Genomic DNA, 20,361 nt, shown 5'->3' on the forward strand with positions numbered 1-20,361 from the left:
ACATCAGTCATCATTATTACATGTTAATAGATGTGCTATTTACAAATGATGCATCTTTGTCCATGATGTCACAAAGCGCCATTTGTGATTTGTTCCGGTTCCTTCCTTAATTTTACAATAAGTGTAATAAAGACTTTCCTGGCTACAGGACCTATCTGAATAGTGCTGCGTAACCTGTGGCTATGTATAAAAAGGTGTTTCAGCACATTCTAAAAGTAGATTAACTTTTTATTTTGTTATATAACTTTAAAAAAACCTGAATATGACTCCAATGGAAAGAATTTATTTTCTGAGAATTATTTTGTAGAGAACCTCAATTAAATATTTAAAGAAGAGTGAGCCATTTAGAAAAACCGCAAATGTAAATATTGTGTTCTATTAAATTATGGGTCATGGATTATTTTATATGTATGAAAATATTTCTTTGGTTTAATCCCTTTCCCAAAGCAAACTGAATTGCTAACAGCGTAAGTAGATCATGGGAAACAGACTGGGCACCAGTGACATGTTTTGTGATGGAATACAGATACGCAGATGTTACATTCTTTCCTAAAATATGCAAATTAACTAAATGTACCCTCTGGAGAAATGACTACCTAAAATAAATAATCTTACCCAATAACTTGTCTCTTGGAGTGATTTAGCATTGCATGTAGGTTTGTAAACTTGTCCAACCTAAATAACTCTCAGCCTACCTAGTTACATAAGACTTAGTTGTACCTCCATTAAATGCTTACAGATTGTAGGCTCTCACGAGCAGGGCTCTCTACCCTCATGTGCCTTTCCATCCTCCACTTATACCAGCCTCTCCTCCACATTGCCAACAGCAAATGCACTGCTTTTGTAGGTATTACAACTGTGTATGCAGCATTGTATATATAGTTTATATCATACTTGCCGACTTACAATTTCTCCTCCCCGGAAAAAAACCGGGGAGAAGCAGGTGGGCGGAGTTGGGGACGGGGCTGTCCAAAATCGTGTTAAGCCCCGCCCACTCTCGGGCATTTAACGTGGTGACGCATTTTTTAATTAGGGGTCGGGGCTAAATTACACGATTCTCAGAGTGGCATCATTAGGCCCCACACCCAATGCACGGACTCGCCGATCAACGCTAATAGTCTCCCCATTCTGCCTACTTCACTAGGAAGTGGGCAGATTTCGGGAGAAGTGCTACCCTTCTGGGGTTGCGTAGGGTTACCCGAAAAATCGTGAGCCTCCCGTGAATTCCGGGAGGGTAGGCATGTATGGTTTGTATCCTATTTTATACAATGTTTTGTACTGTAAGTCTTTTGCACTTTGTTATGTTTGCACAAACTCTGTTTATGTACTTTGTATGTCACTGCGAATCCCTTGTGGTGCCATATAAAAGAAGGATAAAAATAGATGTAACAAGCAGGCAAAAGAATACTTGCATGACAAGCACTAAACTTGTACCTACTTCGATTTTAAACATTTAACTTAAATTACGTCACCAGTTCAGGGGCACATGATTAACTTTGTTCTCCATGCACTTACGGTACTACACTTGTACATGATCATTCCTGAATTGTGTTATAAGGAGAATGGAGAACAAAGTGCTAGATATGTGTAATTCAAAAGACTGGCACAAATTATGTGCATGCCATAACCTAATTCTTTAATTTAAAGAACAAATATCTATAAGACAGTAATTTGTCAACGGCTGTCCATTACTGAGCAGAACAATATACATGTAAAAACTGATGTTTTCACTATACTAAATATGTTTCTTTCACCCCTTTGCAGCAGCTTACCAGGTTAATTAGGAGATGTTTCCCTAATAGGCTAGGCAAAATAAGAGTGACAGATTTGCAACCTTGCTCTGCAAAAATACACCATATGGATTTTGAGATCTTTTTAAGATCATTTTAGATCAGTGGTTCTCAAACACGGTCCTCAGGACTCCACACAGATCACATTTTCCAGGTCACCCAACAGGTGCACAGGTGTATTCATTACTCACTGACACATTTTAAAAGATCTACAGATGGAGCTAATTATTTAACTTGCGATTCAGTGAGACCTGGAAAACATGCACTGTTTGTAGTCCTAAGGACCGAGTTTGAGAACCTGTGTTTTAGATCATTGACCTAAAGGTGTGTGTGTGGGGGGAGGGGGGTGCAACAGTCTCTAATGGATTGGGAATATTAAAGTGTTATGCAACAAAATATACTGTATGTGAAATACGTTAATGCAGAACAATATATTTTAGCTTAGTGGTCATACAGGAAACTTTTGAATATAGGCTTGAGTGGCCCTTTTGCTTCCAGTGTAGGCACATGTTGTTTTTACTCTTATTGTGTTGTTGATTTTTATTTTCACTGACAAAGAATATCATGACTGTACATACGGTGATAATTAAATTAATACCATAAAAGACGAAGTGTTGTAATTTGTGAACTCTGTGAAAGAGCGAGTATATTAATACAATCATTTGTAGACTAATTATTAATCAATCAATATGTTTATATGAATATTACATTCTTATACAGTTATAGCCACAGAATGTGAACATTATTCACTATAGTCAGATAAAGCCATAACCCAGAACTGGTTCTACCAGCTCACACTGCAAGGTAATTAGCATTTCAACACATATGGCTCTGGCCTTTTGTTGTAATTCCACTAGTATCAACTGACCAAGGGTTTCAATTGACCAATAGGCTAATTCCTCTTGAAACCACACCTCACAGGTGATAGCAAGGGGGTTGGAAGCCCAAAGAGAGCAGGCACTCAGGACACACACAAAGACACTCATGCTTCTGCAGGGGGTGTAGTAGGTATTACAGCTGAAGCCCGGCAGGTTTGAAGATCCTAAACGTCAAAATGCAAGTATTAACTAGCCCTGTTCTACCCCTAACCCTCCCTTAGGGGTGCCTAACCCTAACCTCCCCCCCAAGTGCCTAACCCTAACCCCCCCTTCCCCGCAGCCTAACCCTAACCTCCCGGGGGAGTGCCTAACCCTAAATCCCCCCCGGGAGCCTTGTAACTGAACCCTCCCCCTCCCCCCCGGCGGCTGTCTGAACCCGGTTTACCTTCGATCAGTAAGCCGGGTGTCGGGCTCCGGTGTAGGTCTAATGACAGCCGTCGGGATTTCGACGCCTGTCATTGTTCCCACGCCGGGATTAGAAAGTCGGGAAGCCGGCGGTCGAGATTTAGACAGTCTGCTTTCTGACTATATCCCGTTCTGCAGCCATAGAAGAGAGATGGAATATCAACACTCCTCAATGGAGAATCAGGCCTCTTACCTACCTGGTGGATAAGTATCTGTCCTTCAAACCACACATGGCTTACAGGGAAAATGTAGTTGAAATCATGTGTTTTATGGTGATGGTTAATTATGCATTGATACAGCCAGGTTCATAAATATTGGGACATTGACAAAATTTTCATATTTTGGCCTCTATTCACCACAATGGCTTTAAAATGAAACAAACAAGATGTGCTTTAACTGCAGACTTTCAGATTTAATTTGAGGGTAATTACATCCAAATCAGGTGAACGGTGTAGGAATTACAATGGTTTCTATATGTGCCTCCCACTTTTTAAGGGGCCAAAAGTAATGGGACTATCAACTCAAAAGCTATTTCATGGACAGGTGTGGGCTATTCCCTTGTTATTTCATTATCAATTAAGCAGGTAAAAGGTCTGGAATTGATTCTAGGTGTGACATTTGCATTTGGAATCAGTTGCTGTCGACTCTCAATATGAGATCCAAAGAGCTGTCACTATCAGTGAAGCAAGCCATCATTAGGCTGAAAAATCAAAACAAACCCATCAGAGAGATAGCAAAAACATTAGGTGTGGCCAAATCAACTGTTTGGAACATTCTTAAAAAGAAAGAACGCACCGGACAGCTCAGCAACACCAAAAGACCCGGAAGACCATGGAAAACAACTGTGGTGGATGACAGAAGAATAATTTCCCTGGTGAAGAAAAACCCCTTCACAACAGTTGGCTAAATCAAGAACACTCTCCAGGAGGTAGGTGTATATGTGTCAAAGTCAACAATCAAGATAAGACTTGACAAGAGTGAATATAGAGGGTTCACCACAAGATGTAAACCATTGGTGAGCCACAAAAACAGGAAGACCAGATTAGAGTTTGCCAAACAACATCTAAAAAAGCCATTACAGTTCTGGAACAACATCCTATGGACAGATGAGACAAAGATCAACTTGTACCAGAGTGATGGGAAGAGAAGAGTATGGAGAAGGAAAGGAACTGCTCATGATCCAAAACATATCACCTCATCAGTGAAGCATGGTGGTGGTAGTGTCATGGTGTGGGCATGTATGGCTGCCAATGGAACTGGTTCCCTTGTATTTATTGATGATGTGACTGCTGACAAAAGCAGCAGAATGAATTCTGAAGTGTTTCGGACAATATGCTTATATTCAGTCAATTGCTTCAGAACTCATTGGACGGCGCTTCACAGTGCAGATGGACAATGACCCGAAGCATACTGCAAAGCAACCAAAGAGTTTTTTTAAGGCTGGAATGTTATGCAATGGCCAAGTCAATCCCCTGACCTGAATCCGATTGAGCATGCATTTCACTTGATGAAGACAAAACTGAAGGGAAAATGCCCCAAGAACAAGCAGGAACTGAAGACATTTGCAGTAGAGGCCTGGCAGAGCATCACCAGGGATGAAACCCAGCGTATGGTGATGTCTATGCGTTCCAGACTTCAGGCTGTAATTGCCTGCAAAGGATTTGCAACAAAGTATTAAAAAGTGAAAGTTAGATTCAGGATTGTTTAGTTTGTCCCATTACTTTTGGCCCCTTAAAAAGTGGGAGGCACATGTAGAAACCGTTGTAATTCCTACACCGTTCACCTGATTTGGATGTAATTACCCTCAAATTAAATCTGAAAGTCTGCAGTTAAAGCACATCTTGTTTGTTTCATTTCAAAGCCATTGTGGTGGTGAATAGAGGCCAAAATATGAAAATTCTGTCAATGTCCCAATATTTATGCACCTGACTGTATGTTTAATAATGTAGTGATTTGTACTGTAGTTAGCCTATATGGGTATTTGTAATGATTGGTGTTAGCATGCAGTAGGTCATGCAGTGTGCTCTAGTCTGTTTTGTAAAGAGTAATGTTTCTGGTGTTTTGTGGACAGCATACAGTAAAGTGATTCATAGTGAAGTTTTTATCTGTTTATATATTCGTTTTATATATATATATATATATATATATATATATATATATGGATGGATGGCTTGGGTATTGTGTTCTATAGTTAAAGATGGCCGATATCATGCTATCCTCTCCTCCCCCTCCCATATGCATGGAACAATAGTGAGGCCTGGAAAGGTTGAGTCTGTGAATGCTGACTGGGTTCTGACGGGATTGTGTAGTTAGAGTTGGGATTGAGCTGTTTGCTGTAGAATATATATTTCAGCTTGATGTCAGCTGTTAATTGTAGCTTGTTAAAGGAATTTGTAATGGAGTTTTTGTATTACTGTGATAAGGCTTTGAAACATGTGCTTGGCTCAATGGGGATTGTAGATTGCTAATATTGTGATCATCGTTATAATCCTAGCCTTGAATTGGTGTTGTATAGTTCAAATAGGTTTGTTATAGTTATTATAATTATGAACATTGATGGATATCCATGTTGTAGGATGATTTAAAGAGATATAGCCACATGAGAGTTTTCCTCGCATTCAAAATGGAGTTTGTCTTGGGACCATGAGGTCTGTAAACAAAAGAAGAACATGCGATCTCCCATCCCCCCACACAGAACATACATGCTTTCCTAGCAGCCATGTTGGTTTTTCTCTTCGTCTCTCTGTTATCTTTTCTCTGTCTCTCGCTCTCTCGCTCTTTTTTATCATCTTTGTGTAGTTAATATTGTATTTTGACTAATATTGTAAAGTTTAAATACTGTTTTATGAAATACTGTACTGAGAATTTGTTTGTTATATAAATACACCTTTACTTTATCAGATCGTGTGTGCAATGTTCTTATTGAAATGAAATTATCCTAATGATTCAAAAGCTATATAATTCTGGGTAACACTTTGTGTTCATATATTAATTACAATCTGTTAGTTTTAAAAGAATAAAAATAGAATATTTGCTTCAGACATATGAGATAAAAACAGGCAACTGCATGTACAAACAAACAAAGGAAAGAAAAACCCCCCTAACAAATTCACTGTGTACAAGTAAAATCAAGGATATTCTGCTTGTAACGACAAGATCACACAGCCAATTGCTCTCTCCTAGAACCTCATTGTTCCCATGCTCTGTCTCCAAGCAGGGGATGTTACGGTTTCTAGAGCAGAATAGGGCTAAATATATGAAACAGCGATTATGCATTTTATAAACTTGACATTTTATATCCTGTTTGCAAAATCACAGAAAATCTGCGATTTTGAAAACCACATGATACATTTACTCCTTGACGTCTGCAGCCACAGCCCAAGATCTCCAGATAGAGCTTATGAAAGAGAGCAGATATGGTAAGCCAAGTGGTCACTTTAAATCCTTATGTTCTATAAAGGTAATGTATATGTCAAAAAAGATTTAGGATACTATTGTGAGTGACTGGAGCTACTTTCCCTGTGAGGTCTAATAATAGATACAGAATTGCAGCCAGGAACAGAAGGAGCTGTCAACAGGGCCCGTCGAAGAGAATAATTGGGTTCAAAAGGTGGTCCCGGCACTTTCTTTGATCTAATAAAAGTCCTTTCTTTCTGGTGTTTGTTCTCAAAAATATGTGAAACAAACAACAATAGTGTAAAACAGTAAATATATCTTATTATTTGTGAGAGATAGCTATGCACTCACCCTTCAGGAGTGAGTTATAGGCGTTGGACTCAATTTTCACGGTGGTCCTACGGTGGTTGAAGAATGCAACGCTGATCTTTATAATAAGGTCATCACTTCCTCCCACACGTCAAATATTGTAAATGGGGATATAAATACGACAAGCCTCTATGGTACAGATCAATTAACCTCTATGGTACAGATCAATTAACCCAATCCAAGATCATACACGTTGTATAGTATACTCACCTTGAATTGGATATCTTATAAGACAATCAGCATAAAGTGCATATAAAAACTTATTCAGTACTATATCTATTTTATTTAGTGTTTTTTTTTGTCATTTTAATATATTGGGATTTTTTTCTTGTCATATTGTTTTCTATTATTTATTTTTTATTTATATTATTAAACTGTAATTTTATGATATTGCGCTCCCAGTGTCTTTCTAGTTTAGTTTTTATATATCCCTTGGGCTCAGCCACCCACAAGGGGAGCAGCAGTTTACAAAATTACACCTTTCAGAAAGCAGCGGGTGCTTTTCTTTTCTTAATTTTGAAAGTGTGTATAGATGTTAATTTGTGAATCCGCAACTTTTTAAACTGTCCACCTTGTACTATATTATCTTAGGGGGGAAAAGTAAATTAGCTGTGAAAGTGCTGCACTTTGCGGGAACAATTAGTCCGCGGTAAATTACTGTATGTTTTACTGATATGTACGAAGCTACAGAACCCTTGTGGAATTCCATAAAAAGATAATATTAGTTGGCAGAAAACCAAGAAGAAGCACAAAGTGCAGGCACTGAATGCAAATCAACATACATATAAATAAATAAAAATAGGGATAAATGCCCATAATAGAAACAAGTGTTACAATTATATAAATCACTAGTTAGAGACATATTTAATATAAGGCATAATTTTGAATACTACACTGTAAGAAGGAACTCAAGAGGGTCCAAAGATAGGCAACCTCATTAATAAAGAGAATGGAATGGTTAAACTACAAGGAAAGTTACCTAATTAATATGCATGAATATATTCAAAGTCAATATCATTATTTTTCTACCAAACTTTTCATACCCATAGAGAAGATAAGGAGTCATCACATGCGACTGGAAGATGGTTCCACAATGAGCATTGGGTCTTCTACTGAACTGTTGGACAGTGTTTATGTTGTGTAATTTCTTAACGCAATGTGGTGAAGTCATAATCATAAATAGAATTAAAAAAATAGATTGAAGGCTTTCCTACAGGAAATAGTATCGTTAGAAGAAGGTTAGGCACAGGACAGTACAGGGGACAAACACACTTATCCAGGGAACTTACCCGGTTGCCAATATTGGGGTCAGAAGGATTTTTTGTTCCCTGTGAGAATAAATTGGCATCTATCACACCAAGGGGGACAGGTGAAGCTACCTATAGCAACCAATAAGATTCTACCTATCACTTTATAGAACGTACTTGATAAATGATAGCTATAAACTGATTGGTTCACACAGCAAATTCTCTACATGTCCTCTTTAACAGTTTGATACATGTCCCCTTGAGGGTTTTTTTTTTTTGCTTTTCTAAGGATTATTTAGAAATTATGAACTTGATGAACCTCCGTCTTTGCCAACCTTACTAACCATGGGGGATATGTATCAAAACTTGTAGAGAAAGTGGCGAGAGAAAGTACCAATCTGCTCCTGTCATTTTTCAAACCCAGCCTGTGAAGTGACAGGAGGTAATTGGTTGATACTTTATTTCTCTCCAAGTTTTGACACACCCTTAAGTAACATGGTGTTTGCAGTAGACAATTCAGAGACAGAAGTCTACCGAGGAGCCAGTGGATATCACATTATGAGGATAGTTATCAGTACTGTCTCCTATACTCCTAATACTAAAACATTCAAATTCTTATGCATTAATGAATCATGTAAAAAGTCCAAAGAGAGACTTTTCAAGCATTCATTTATTCAATTAGGACTGGTGACCTAAGATTCTCTCGTAGAGTAAAACACAGTGGTCCTTCTATGGGACCACTGTAATAAATACTTTGTCGCAATGCAGAGAAATTTCATATTACATTTGACATAGTGAGGGTATATTTGGGTCTACTTAAATTAGGCCTGCTATTATGTGCACAACACTAATTTGGAAACTTATGGAAAACCCTTAAATGTAAGTGTGTAGATTCAAAGATATAGTCTATAGCAGCAGTAGTCAGTCCTCAGGAACACCCAACAGTTCACGTTTTCCGTATCTCCTAGCTTGTAGATAGGTGTATTCACCAGTAGCTGACACATTTTAAAAGTGGTCTGGAAAACTTGAACTGTTAGTGTCCCTTAGGACTGAGTTTGTCCACCACTGGCCTATAGCAAACAGATATTTGCTTTTATCCTCTAATCTGCACTAAATGAGAGAATCTGATTGGTTGCTATGGATACCACTATTTCTACAAAGAAAGATGTGCTAAAGGTGTCCCAAAATGTCCCCTATTATAGCTCTAGCTTTTACTGCTCATTTAGAGATAATTATTATTACTTGTACAGTATAGTAAACAAGATTAACCCTCATTAAAGTAGGCTTGCCATGTTGACTGTGTGTACTTATGCCTCAAACTCCATGGAAACAGGAGCCACATTTCATTTTAAAGTGCTATAATTCTTCAGGATCCATCTACTTCCTTATAAAGATTCTGGAATTAGTGAATTTGGAATGCAAGCAAAATATTGTAAGGAAACTGTTAAGTATATATATTAAAAAAACAAAAAAATTAGAACAAGCCTGAAAATAAACCTTGTCTTAGTTATTTTATTTAATAAAATTCCACACTTTATCTTTTGATTATTAAGCAGTAAAGTAGAAAATATATCATATTAATATATCCTATTAAAATAAACAATTATACTATTGATGTCATGCTACATGTTGTAAACGTGAAAATGAGCAGCACATAGCAAACTGCTAAATTATAGAGCATCATTTTATACATTAAAACACGGCTAAAACTGTTCATCAGCGTTTTCCTTTTACAAATCTTTTTGCTTCTTTTAAGAGCTGTTTCACATCCTCACTGTCTTTCTCTGGTACCCAGTCCGAATCTTCATCAGTGTTGTCAAAATCCTCGTCATCGTCAATGAAGCTGTCTTCCAGGTCATAATCGTTAGGGTTACCGTCATTGTCACTGTCATCGTCCAAAACACTTCTTGCTAGAAAAAGAAAACATATATTTTCCGTAATTACGAGATTAAAAAAATGCCAAAGTAAAATTATAAATATTCTGCACTATACGCTCTGCATAATATGAAAACACTTATACACAGTTAATGCCATGCATGATGAAGGGAAATGCAAAACCACCAGCATAACCAATTTGTTCAATTTACAGTAGGTCTGCCGTCTTTGCATTAATAAGCAAATAATTACCGCTACTCGCAAGTTATGTCTGCGGTTTCTGAATTAATCATCAAATGATTACCACAACTCACAAGTTATGTCTGCCATCTTTAAATTAATCATTAAATTATTAGCGCTACTCACAATTTAAAATTACATATTAGCAGGAATTAAATAAGTTAGACATAAATAAAAAATATTGTGTACCAGTGATCTACCCAATCTGATGGTTCCCCTGAAGTTTTATGAGGTCAGGGGTAGCTGAGCCAATTCCTGTCAGCAACATGTTGTAAATGAAGAACAGTTTGCCTATTTTTTTTTAAAACAAAATAAACAAAAAAACTAAAAAAAAAAAAAAAAAAAATACAGGCTGCATCTAAGCTAACGATAACTTGCTGTTGGCAGGAGAGAAGACAATGAAGACATTTGCTGGGTCAGGTGGATCACATGAACACAGTAGAATTTGCAATTATGCTTTAACTTATTTAATTTCACGGCAAAATCTGAAACAAAAAGCAAATATTAGTGAAATAAAAAGAGGAAAAGTAAAACATTTGTAACTGCTAAATGTGTAGATAATTGGTACTAGTATCTTTGGAGATAATGCTATTTGTATTTTTATGCTCTAAGTAAATCAATATCTTAAATACATTAATTGACAAAAGGGAATTGGTGTATCCATAATCCAGAAGAGAGTTATGTCTAATGCCCAGATATTCAGGCCCCAGGCATTACTATGTAATCAGAACTGAAGTGGTGATGCATGGCATTTATGCATATTAAAAACGTCATGTTATTACTATGTATTATGACTTCTAGATCCCCACACCACTAATCACAGGGCAGGGTTAAAAAAAAAAAAAGAAAGAAAGAAACCTTTGCTTACTTAAATACTAATCTGCAAATGTCACCAAAGCTGGCCATACAGGTCCAGATAAAATGCCTGTCAGACCGACAGACATTTTATCTGGCAGCCTGCCAGCCGCAGATGTCGGCGGCATACACTGTGAGATTACTCACAGTGTATTAGCCCGACATCTGCGCTTCGCCGCCAGGGGGAGGAGACATTTCCCTGTTCCTTCAATGGGAAGGAATACAGGAAATGTCTGTCTGTCGGTCCCGGCTGGGCATACACTGCCCGATGCGGCCGACAGTTAACCTCTTAAATATCGCATTGGACGGGCATGCTGGACAATCCGGCATGCCCGACCGAGCAATATTTAACCCTCGGTCGCCCGCAAACACACGCTACAATTATTGGGGCGATCTGCGGATATCAGGCGGATCGCCCCGATAATTGTAGTGTGATCGCCAGCTTTAGCGTGAGAAATCCAGCACATGGGAATTGATGGATAGGCTGACTATCTACATAACTAATTTGTTCATTCTCCAGCAGTATGCAAATGTGGTCAATCAAATATGCATTTTACAGTCCTTTTTTATAAGGGGAAAAAAATACAAAAAATAAAGAATTAATAATTTGAACCGGTAATTTAATTTCCAAGAGACGAAAAACAATATATGAGTGTATCTCAAAGGCAACTCAATAGATAATGACAAAGATTGCAAACTACACTGCGGTTACTCAGTTTAGATCACAGTGAGTTTAATAACTTCAATGTCTCTTTCTTCATAACAGTATCTACAAATACAGTATATAGAAGCAAACAGAAAGTGCAAATGACCCTATGAGTGTAGATTAACCTCCTAAGTAAGTCAAACTGGCGAGAAAAAAAAACATCCAAAGATTACTGTGTTACAGGGAAAAAAGTTAATTTCTCATGTCCATTATAATTAAAAAAAATTTTCAGAGTTTATAATCTGTATGGCCAAAATATATCAGGTGCGATCGCTTCTCCCCCTGTAGTCAGTTCTAATAGGCCAATGGGAGTTCACTACAGGATTTCTAAAAGGGGTTCTATTATCAGGTGTGGTATAAAAGACTGACAATATAAAGGTCGACAATAGGGCAAAAACAAACGGTCGACATGTAGTGTTTATTCTAGCACCCTGCACCTGTTACAACTAGGGGTGTGCACCGGCCACTTTTCGTGTTTTGTGTTTTGGTTTTGGATCTGGATCTTTCTTCGTGTTTTGGATCTGGATTGGTTTTGCCAAAACCACCCTTCCGTGTTTTGGGTTCTGGGTTTTGGATCTGTAATTTTTTGAAAAAAAGCATAAAAACAGCTAAAATCACAGAATTTGTAGGTTTTTCTGCTCCTATGCTATTATTAACCTCAATAACCTTAATTTCCACTCATTTCCAGTCTATTCTGAACACCTCACAATAGTGTTTTTATGTCCAAAAGGTTGCACCGAGGTAGCTGGATGACTATGCTAAGCGACACGAGTGGGCGGCACAAACACGTGACCCATCTAGGCGTGATACTGCAGTGGCAGACAAGATGGCAGTTTGAAAAACTAGGCCCCAAACTGTACATAAAGCAAAGAAAAAAAAGAGGTGCAAGATGGAATTGTCCTTGGGCCCTCCCACCCACCCTTATGTTGTATAAACAGGACATGCACACTTTAACAAACCAATCATTTCAGCGCCAGGGTCTGCCACACAACTGTGGCTGAAATGATTGGTTCGTTTGGGCCCCCACAAAACAAGCTGGCAATTAATCTGTCCCTGCACAAACTGGCTCTACGGAGGCAAGATGTCATCCTCATCCTCCTCATCCACCGATTCCTCACCCTCTTCAGTGTGTACATCCTCATCCTCACAAAGTATTAACTCGTCCCCACTTGAATCCACCACCACAGGTCCCTCTGTACATTCTGGAGGCTGGTCTCCCTGGAAGAGCTGATAATTCATTTTGATGAACATCTTCTTCTCCACATTCTGTGGAAGCAACCTCCTACGCCTTTCGCTGACAAGGTTCCCGGCTGCACTAAACACTCTTCCGGAGTACACACTGGAGGGGGGGCAACTCAGGTAAAATAGAGAAAGTTTGTACAGGGGCCTCCAAATTGCCTCTTTTTCCTGCCAGTACAGGTATGGACTGTCTGACATGCCTACTTGGATGCTGTCACCGATGTAATCCTCCACCATTCTGTCAATGGTGACAGTATCATATGCAGTGACAGTAGACATGTCAGAAATTGTTGCCAGGTCCTTCAGTCCGGACCAGATGTCCAAACTTGGTCCTGCCTGCCCTGCATCACCGCCAGCGGGTTGCTTAGGATAGCTAAGTTTTTTCCTGGCAGCCCCAGTTGCGGGAGAAAATGAAGAAGGAGCTGTTAACGTGTCACGTTCCGCTTCAGCTGACAGTGTGTTCACCAGCAGGTCTTTGCACCTCTGCAGGCTTGTGTCGGCCGGAAAGAGAGACACCACATAGGCTTTAAACCTAGGATCGAGCACGGTGGCCAAAATGTAGTGGTCTGATTTCAACAGATTGACCACCCTGGAATCCTGACAAAGCGAATGAAGGGCTTCATCCACAAGTCCCACATGCCGAGCGGAATCGCTCCGTCTTAGCTCCTCCTTCACTTTCTCCAGCTGCTTCTGCAAAAGCCTGATGAGGGGAATGACCTGACTCAAGCTGGCAGTGTCTGAACTGACTTCACGTGTGGCAAGTTCGAAGGGCTGGAGAACCTTGCACAACATGGAAATCATTCTCCACTGCACTTGAGTCAGGTGCATACCCCCTCCTTTGCCTATGTCATAGGTGGATGTATAGGCTTGAATGGCCTTTTGCTGCTCCTCCATCCTCTGAAGCATATAGAGGGTTGAGTTCCACCGCGTCACAACCTCTTGCTTCAGGTGATGGCGGGGCAGGTTCAAGAGTGTTTGCTGGTGCTCCAGTCTTCGGCACGCAGTCGCTGAATGGCGAAAGTGACCAGAAATTTTTCGGGCCACCCAAAGCGTCTCCTGCACGCCCCTGTCGCTTTTCAGAAAATTCTGCACCACCAAGTTTATTGTGTGAGCAAAACATGGGACGTGCTGGAATTTGCCCAGATGTAATGCCCGCACAATATTGGTGGCGTTGTCAGATATCACAAATCCCCAGGAGAGTCTAAGTGGGGTAAGCCACTGGGCGATGATTTCCCTCAGTTTCTCTAAGAGGTTGTCGGCGGTGTGCCTCTTACTGAAACCGGTGATACACAGCGTAGCCTGCCTTGGAACGAGCTGGCGTTTCTGAGATGCTGCGACTGGTGACGCTGCTGCTGTTGCTGCGTAAGGTGATACATCTACCCAGTGGGCTGTCACAGTCATATAGTCCTTAGTCTGCCCTGTTCCACTTGTCCACATGTCCGTGGTTAAGTGGACATTGGGTACAACGGCATTTTTCAGGACACTGAGGACACTTTTTCTGACGTTTCTGTACAGTCTCGGTATCGCCTGCCTAGTGAAGTGGAATCTAGACGGGATTTGGAACCGGGGACACACTACATCCATCAATTGTCTAAATCCCACTGCACTAATGGCGGATACCGGACGCACGTCTAACACCAACATAGCAGTCAAGGCCTCAGTTATACGTTTTGCTTCAGGATGACTGCTGTCGTACTTCATCCTCCTCGCTAAGGACTGTTGGAGGGTCAATTGTTTAGTAAAAGTAGTGGTGTTCCTACTTCCTCTCTGGGATGATGAACGACTCCCAGCAGCAGCAACAGCAGCAGCAGGAGGCGTAGCAATGCAGGATCCTCCGGAGGAATCCCGGATAGGAGAGTCAGTCATGCCAGTGACATGGCCTGCAGGACTACTTCCGATCCTGACTAAGGAAGAAATTGACGAGGAGGGAGTTGACGGTGTGGTTTGCAGGCGCTTGGATACAACAGGACAACGGGATTTAGGTGTCCCTGGACTGCTTACGGTCTTAGCCAAAGTTTCTGAACTTGACAGTAACTTATTATGAACGCGCTGCAGGTGCCGTATAAGGGAGGATGTTCCTAGGTGGTTAACGTCCCTACCCCTACTTATTCCACCTTTACATAAGGTACATATGGCAAGACAGTTGTTGTCCGGATTTGGATAGAAATATTGCCAGACCAAAGAGGTGGAATGTTTGGTCTTCTGCCCAGGCATGACCGTGATGAGCTTTTTCATCCCACGGACAACAACTGTCTCCCCCGGAGCCTGATTTAAACTTCCTCCTCAGCGCCAGCTACACCAGTATCCTCATCCTGTTGTACTTCAACAGTGACATCTTCAATTTGCATATCAGCAAGTGGACTGTGGGTGCTCCTTTCAGCACTTGCAGGGGGCGTGCAAATGGTGGAAAGAGCCACCTCTTCCCGTCCAGTGCTGGGAAGGTCAGGCATCGCAACCACCACCACACTTGGACTCTCCTTGGGGATTTGTGATATCTTCTTAGAAAGCACAGTTCTTCGCTGTGCTTTTGCCAGCTTAACTCTTTTGATTTTTTTAGTGGGAGGAGGGCTTCCATCGTCATGTGAAGCTGAACCACTAGTCATGAACATACTAGGGATCAACCTTAGCCGTTCCTTGCCACTCCGTGTCGTAAATGGCATATTGGCAAGTTTACGTTTCTCTTCAGCTGATTTAAATGTTTTTTTCAAGGTCATTTTCCTGAACTTTGTCATTTGGGATTGTATGTGCCCTCTATTATGACATTGGGCATCGGCCTTGGCAGACGACGTTGATGGCATGTTATCGTCTATGTCATGACTAGTGGCAGCAGCTTCAGCACTAGGAGGAAGTGGTTCTTGATCTTTCTCTATTTTATTTTTATCGGAGAAAGTTTGGTCCTCCATTTATGTTATATCGATTTGATATTTACGTGCGCGCTAAACACAGAAAATATTTTTTTATTTTTGCTGGAGAGTAGTGCACTTTGTGGGTTACACCAGCCTTTAAGAAATGAGCCAGCCGGCTCTTTACTTATGGGACACAGGCGCACGCTTGGCGCTGCTCCTTTGTTGATGCACGTGCGGCTACTGCGCACACAATTCACAAACACAGAAAATAATTTTTTTTTTGGTTTGGACTGGAGTGTACTTTGGGGGTTACAGCACCCTTTAACGGTCAAGCCAGCCGGCCCTTTACTTATGACACAGGCGCACGCTTGGCACTACTTTGTTGATGCACGTGCGGCTACTGCGCACACAATTCACAAACACACAAAAAATATTATTTTTTTGGTTTGAACTGGAGTGTACTTTGGGGGTTACAGCACCCTTTAACGGTCAAGCCAGCCGGCCCTTTACTTATGACACAGGCGCACGCTTGGCACTACTTTGTTGATGCACGTGCGGCTACTGCGCACACAATTCACAAACACAGAAAATTATTTTTATTTTGGTTTGGACTGGAGTGTACTTTGGGGGTTACAGCACCCTTTAACGGTCAAGCTAGCCGGCCCTTTAATTATGACACAGGCGCACGCTCGGCACTACTTTGTTGATGCACGTGCGGCTACTGCGCACACAATTCACAAACACAGAAAATAATTTTTTTTTTGGTTTGGACTGGAGTGTACTTTGGGGGTTACAGCACCCTTTAACGGTCAAGCCAGCCGGCCCTTTACTTATGACACAGGCGCACACTTGGCACTACTTTGTTGATGCACGTGCGGCTACTGCGCACACAATTCACAAACACACAAAAAATATTATTTTTTTAGCACTTGGGGGGAGCACCCCTGATGGACAGAGCACCCCCTGGACAACACTACAGCACCCCTTTAGGACTGGGACACTGCACAGGACTTTGGAGTGGACACAGCCCCTATGGAGAACTGACTGCACAACACAGTCCAGCCAGCCCCTATGGACTTTGAAGTAGTGGACACAGCCCCTATTAACAACAGCAGCACAGCACAACACAGCCAGCCCCTATGGACTTTGAAGTAGTGGACACAGCCCCTATTAACAACAGCAGCACAGCACAACACAGCCAGCCCCTATGGACTTTGAAGTAGTGGACAACAGCAGCACAGCACAGCACAACACTACTCTGCACTACACTACACTACACTACACTACACAGCCCAGCCAGCCCTAACTCCCACCCTCCCTCTTCACTGTCCACAGCCGATTGAGAAAATGGCGCAGACGCGGGTACCTTATATAGGATCCAAAACCCGCGAGACCCGGAAGGCGGGATGATGACGTTTTGCCTCGATTTCAGATCCGAGTCAGGCGGGAAAAGTCGAGCCTGACTCGGATCGGGGGGGCTCGGATTTCAGAAATCCGAACCCGCTCACCCCTAGTTACAACCCGTGCAGTTTCTCTTTCCTGCCTGAGGTGTCTCTCTCTGCTCTGGTGATTCTCGCACACTCAGCTAATGCAACCAACTGCTGAGATACAGACCAGTGTATGCTAGAAGCACCAGAGCAGAGAGCGACACCCCAGGCAGGAAAGAGGAACTGCACGGGTTGTGACAGGTGCAGGGTGCTACAATGAACACTAGACATGCAATAGGTCACACACAAATTTAACCCTAATCCTCACCCTATCCCTCCTCATAGTGCCTAATCCTATCCCTATCCCTGTTGCCTAACCCTTAACCTCCCCCTAGTGCCTAATCCTAACCCTTCCCCTAGTGCGTAACCCTAACCGTCACCTATGCCAGCCTAACTCTAACCTTCCTCCAAGTGCGTAACCCTAACCGTCACCTATGCCAGCCTAACTCTAACCTTCCTCCAAGTGCGTAACCCTAACCTTAAAAATGTTGAAAAACTATTAAAAAAAAGAAAAAAACATAACAACCATTTTTGTGTTGACCACTTGTCATTCAACCTTTGTCTTTGTCAACCTATTGCATGTCGACCATCTGGTGACAACCTATTAACTATCGACCTATTCAATGTCGATCTTCTATCCAGATACCCTTTTATGACTAATAGCAGCTGGTGTCATTTGTTAGGAAAAAAAAAAAAAGTACTTTTTAGTTGGCATGGCCCCTGTAAAAGGGCATACCAATAGCACAGACTCGTCTCTATACCGAGCTCCATTACCAAGTCCATGTCCTTGGGGAATGAGATGAGAGGGGGGATGTGGGAGTGGGAGAACATTGTTTCTCTGTGTTTATAAAAGGTATGGGCCCCATTTAACATCACATTACCATATTTTGTTTACATTCGCAGTTAAACTAACAAATGTGCTGCTGGTATTTAACATTATTTACCCATCCGGCAAGGTAAAGAGATGTACCCCTCCTCGGTGGCATACTCCCCACTGCCAGCGACGGGCTGCTGTATCATGTGCATGCGAGATGGCCAGTCTACGCATGTGCGTGACAGTTTCATCCGATGGGGACTCAATGCCTGGAAGTCTTCATTGAAGCCGAAAAGACTATTACTGGGGGTATGGTATAATAAATCAACAATTTTTAGATCAACAGCCAATAGGTCACCAGACACCAGATGGTCAACAGGTAATATGTTGACATAGTAAAAAGATTGACTGACAAATGGTTGACAATGCAGAATGTCGACATGGTTAAAAAGTCGGTAGGCTTGAATGGTCGACACAAATGATCCACACTTTATTTTTGTAAATTAAGCCTAACCCTAGCCATAACTCTACCCTAGTGCCTAAAATTCCCCCAAGTACCTAAACATAACAGTCTAAATAGTGCCTAACCCTAACCATCCTCTCCGGCAGCCTAACCCTCTCCCAAGTGCCTAGCCGTAACCTAAAATTTTTTGAAAAAACATGAAAAAATATGTGTTGACCATCTGAACTGATCAACCTTTTAACTCTATTGACCTTCTGACTGTCAACTAAACATTGTCAATCTTCTATCCGGATACCTGTTGCTGGGTCTCCATTTCCGGCAATAGGGACCATACCGCTCTACTGATACAATGACAAACACCAGTAATCTTAGTTTACCGCTGTTTGTTAAATACTGAAAGGAGGACATAACCCCATCAGCAGGCGCTGAAGGGGTATTGCTTCCTTGTTAAATGAGGCCCTATGTCTGTGGGAGGAGCGCTGCGCAGGACACATATATAAATGGACAATGTGAGTATAGACAAGATAATTCTCCATGTGTTTGGTAAGACTGGCAGGATAACTGAGGGTGGGTGGGAGAGGTGTTCTTTAACAATCCTTCAACAATTTCATCTGTTTAAATGTAACACGGCAACACAGTATATTGTTTTCATCCAAATGGACAAGGATACTGTATGCTGCAAATACTTATAAGAAAGGACTGCAAGGAAAAGAATGAATCATTATGTAACGCCAAGCATACCTTATGCCAAATTCTAATAAGTGTACTGTACATTGTATACTATCTAGTGCAGTGGTCGCCAACCCGTAGCTCCCGGTCCTAATTTTGGTAGCTCTCCTAGCTGCCAGTCAACTAGGAGGAAATTAACTCTGACGCGCGCTACCCAATGACGTCGATGCCATGGGTGGGGCCACAGGGAAGCACGTCAGGTGATTGCTGCAGCCTCTACAACAAGCAGCTGACATGCTTCCACACACAGCGTCTACGCTACGGCGGAGCGAGTGACTCCTGCTCACCCCTGCCCGAAAATCACACAGCAGCCCTGTCTAGATCTATTGCTCTTCTAGGGCACTTACCTCCTTGGAGCAGGTAATTAACAGTGAGATGTGCCTGTTGTTACACTTTATTTACAAACTACAACAATATCACTGTGATAATTAAATGCATTGTTGTTTTCTATGAAACATTTTATTCATTTTCATTACATTACCTTCAATTGTTCGGTTATTAGCCAGATTTTTTTTCTACAATTTTAGTAGCTCTTCAGGAGGTTTAATTTTTCTCAAGTAGCTCACACTTCAATTAAGGTTGGCAACCACTGATCTAGGGCATATAATGACCATGGCAGGTTGGAGAGTGATGGAACACTTTATTTTGATGGCAGATTTAATTAGCACATTCAAACAAGATGATCTATACCGGTTGAATTTTTTTTATTTTTATATATATATCTCAGAAACAAATGTACCTGCTGATTCAAGCTCTATGAACGTCACAAAGTGTGGGGATGTGTTTTTCATAATGACCTATTTACAGAACTTCTTCTAAATAGTATTGAATTAAAACGATTGCAGACTCTGTACTCTCCCCCTGCTGTTCATCTTTTCCAGAAGCTTGAAAGTAGGAAGATTGTTTGAGAATTGATTTAAGCCATTAAAAGATAAACTAGCTTGTCATGCATATCAAGATTACTATTCTTCTGCCTGTCTACGGCAAACAACTGCGACCGCAGAGATGCATTTTTCTAAGCT

At 41.2% G+C, this 20,361-nt stretch overlaps 1 protein-coding gene across 1 annotated transcript in view; it reads right to left on the minus strand.

The window, feature by feature from the left end:
- Positions 1 to 9,571: 9,571 nt before the first annotated feature.
- APLF (aprataxin and PNKP like factor) overlaps positions 9,572 to 20,361 on the minus strand; it is a 275,492-nt gene continuing 264,702 nt past the window's right edge. Inside the window, exon 10 of the mRNA XM_088477484.1 lies at positions 9,572 to 9,995. Coding sequence (XP_088333610.1) covers positions 9,802 to 9,995 — 194 coding nt within the window. The 3' untranslated portion in view covers positions 9,572 to 9,801. The remainder of the gene's footprint in view (positions 9,996 to 20,361) is intronic.

Source organism: Taudactylus pleione, unplaced genomic scaffold (genome assembly GCF_031769625.1).
Source record: "Taudactylus pleione unplaced genomic scaffold, aTauple2 ptg000201l, whole genome shotgun sequence".
NCBI classification, from domain to species: Eukaryota; Metazoa; Chordata; class Amphibia; order Anura; family Myobatrachidae; genus Taudactylus; species Taudactylus pleione.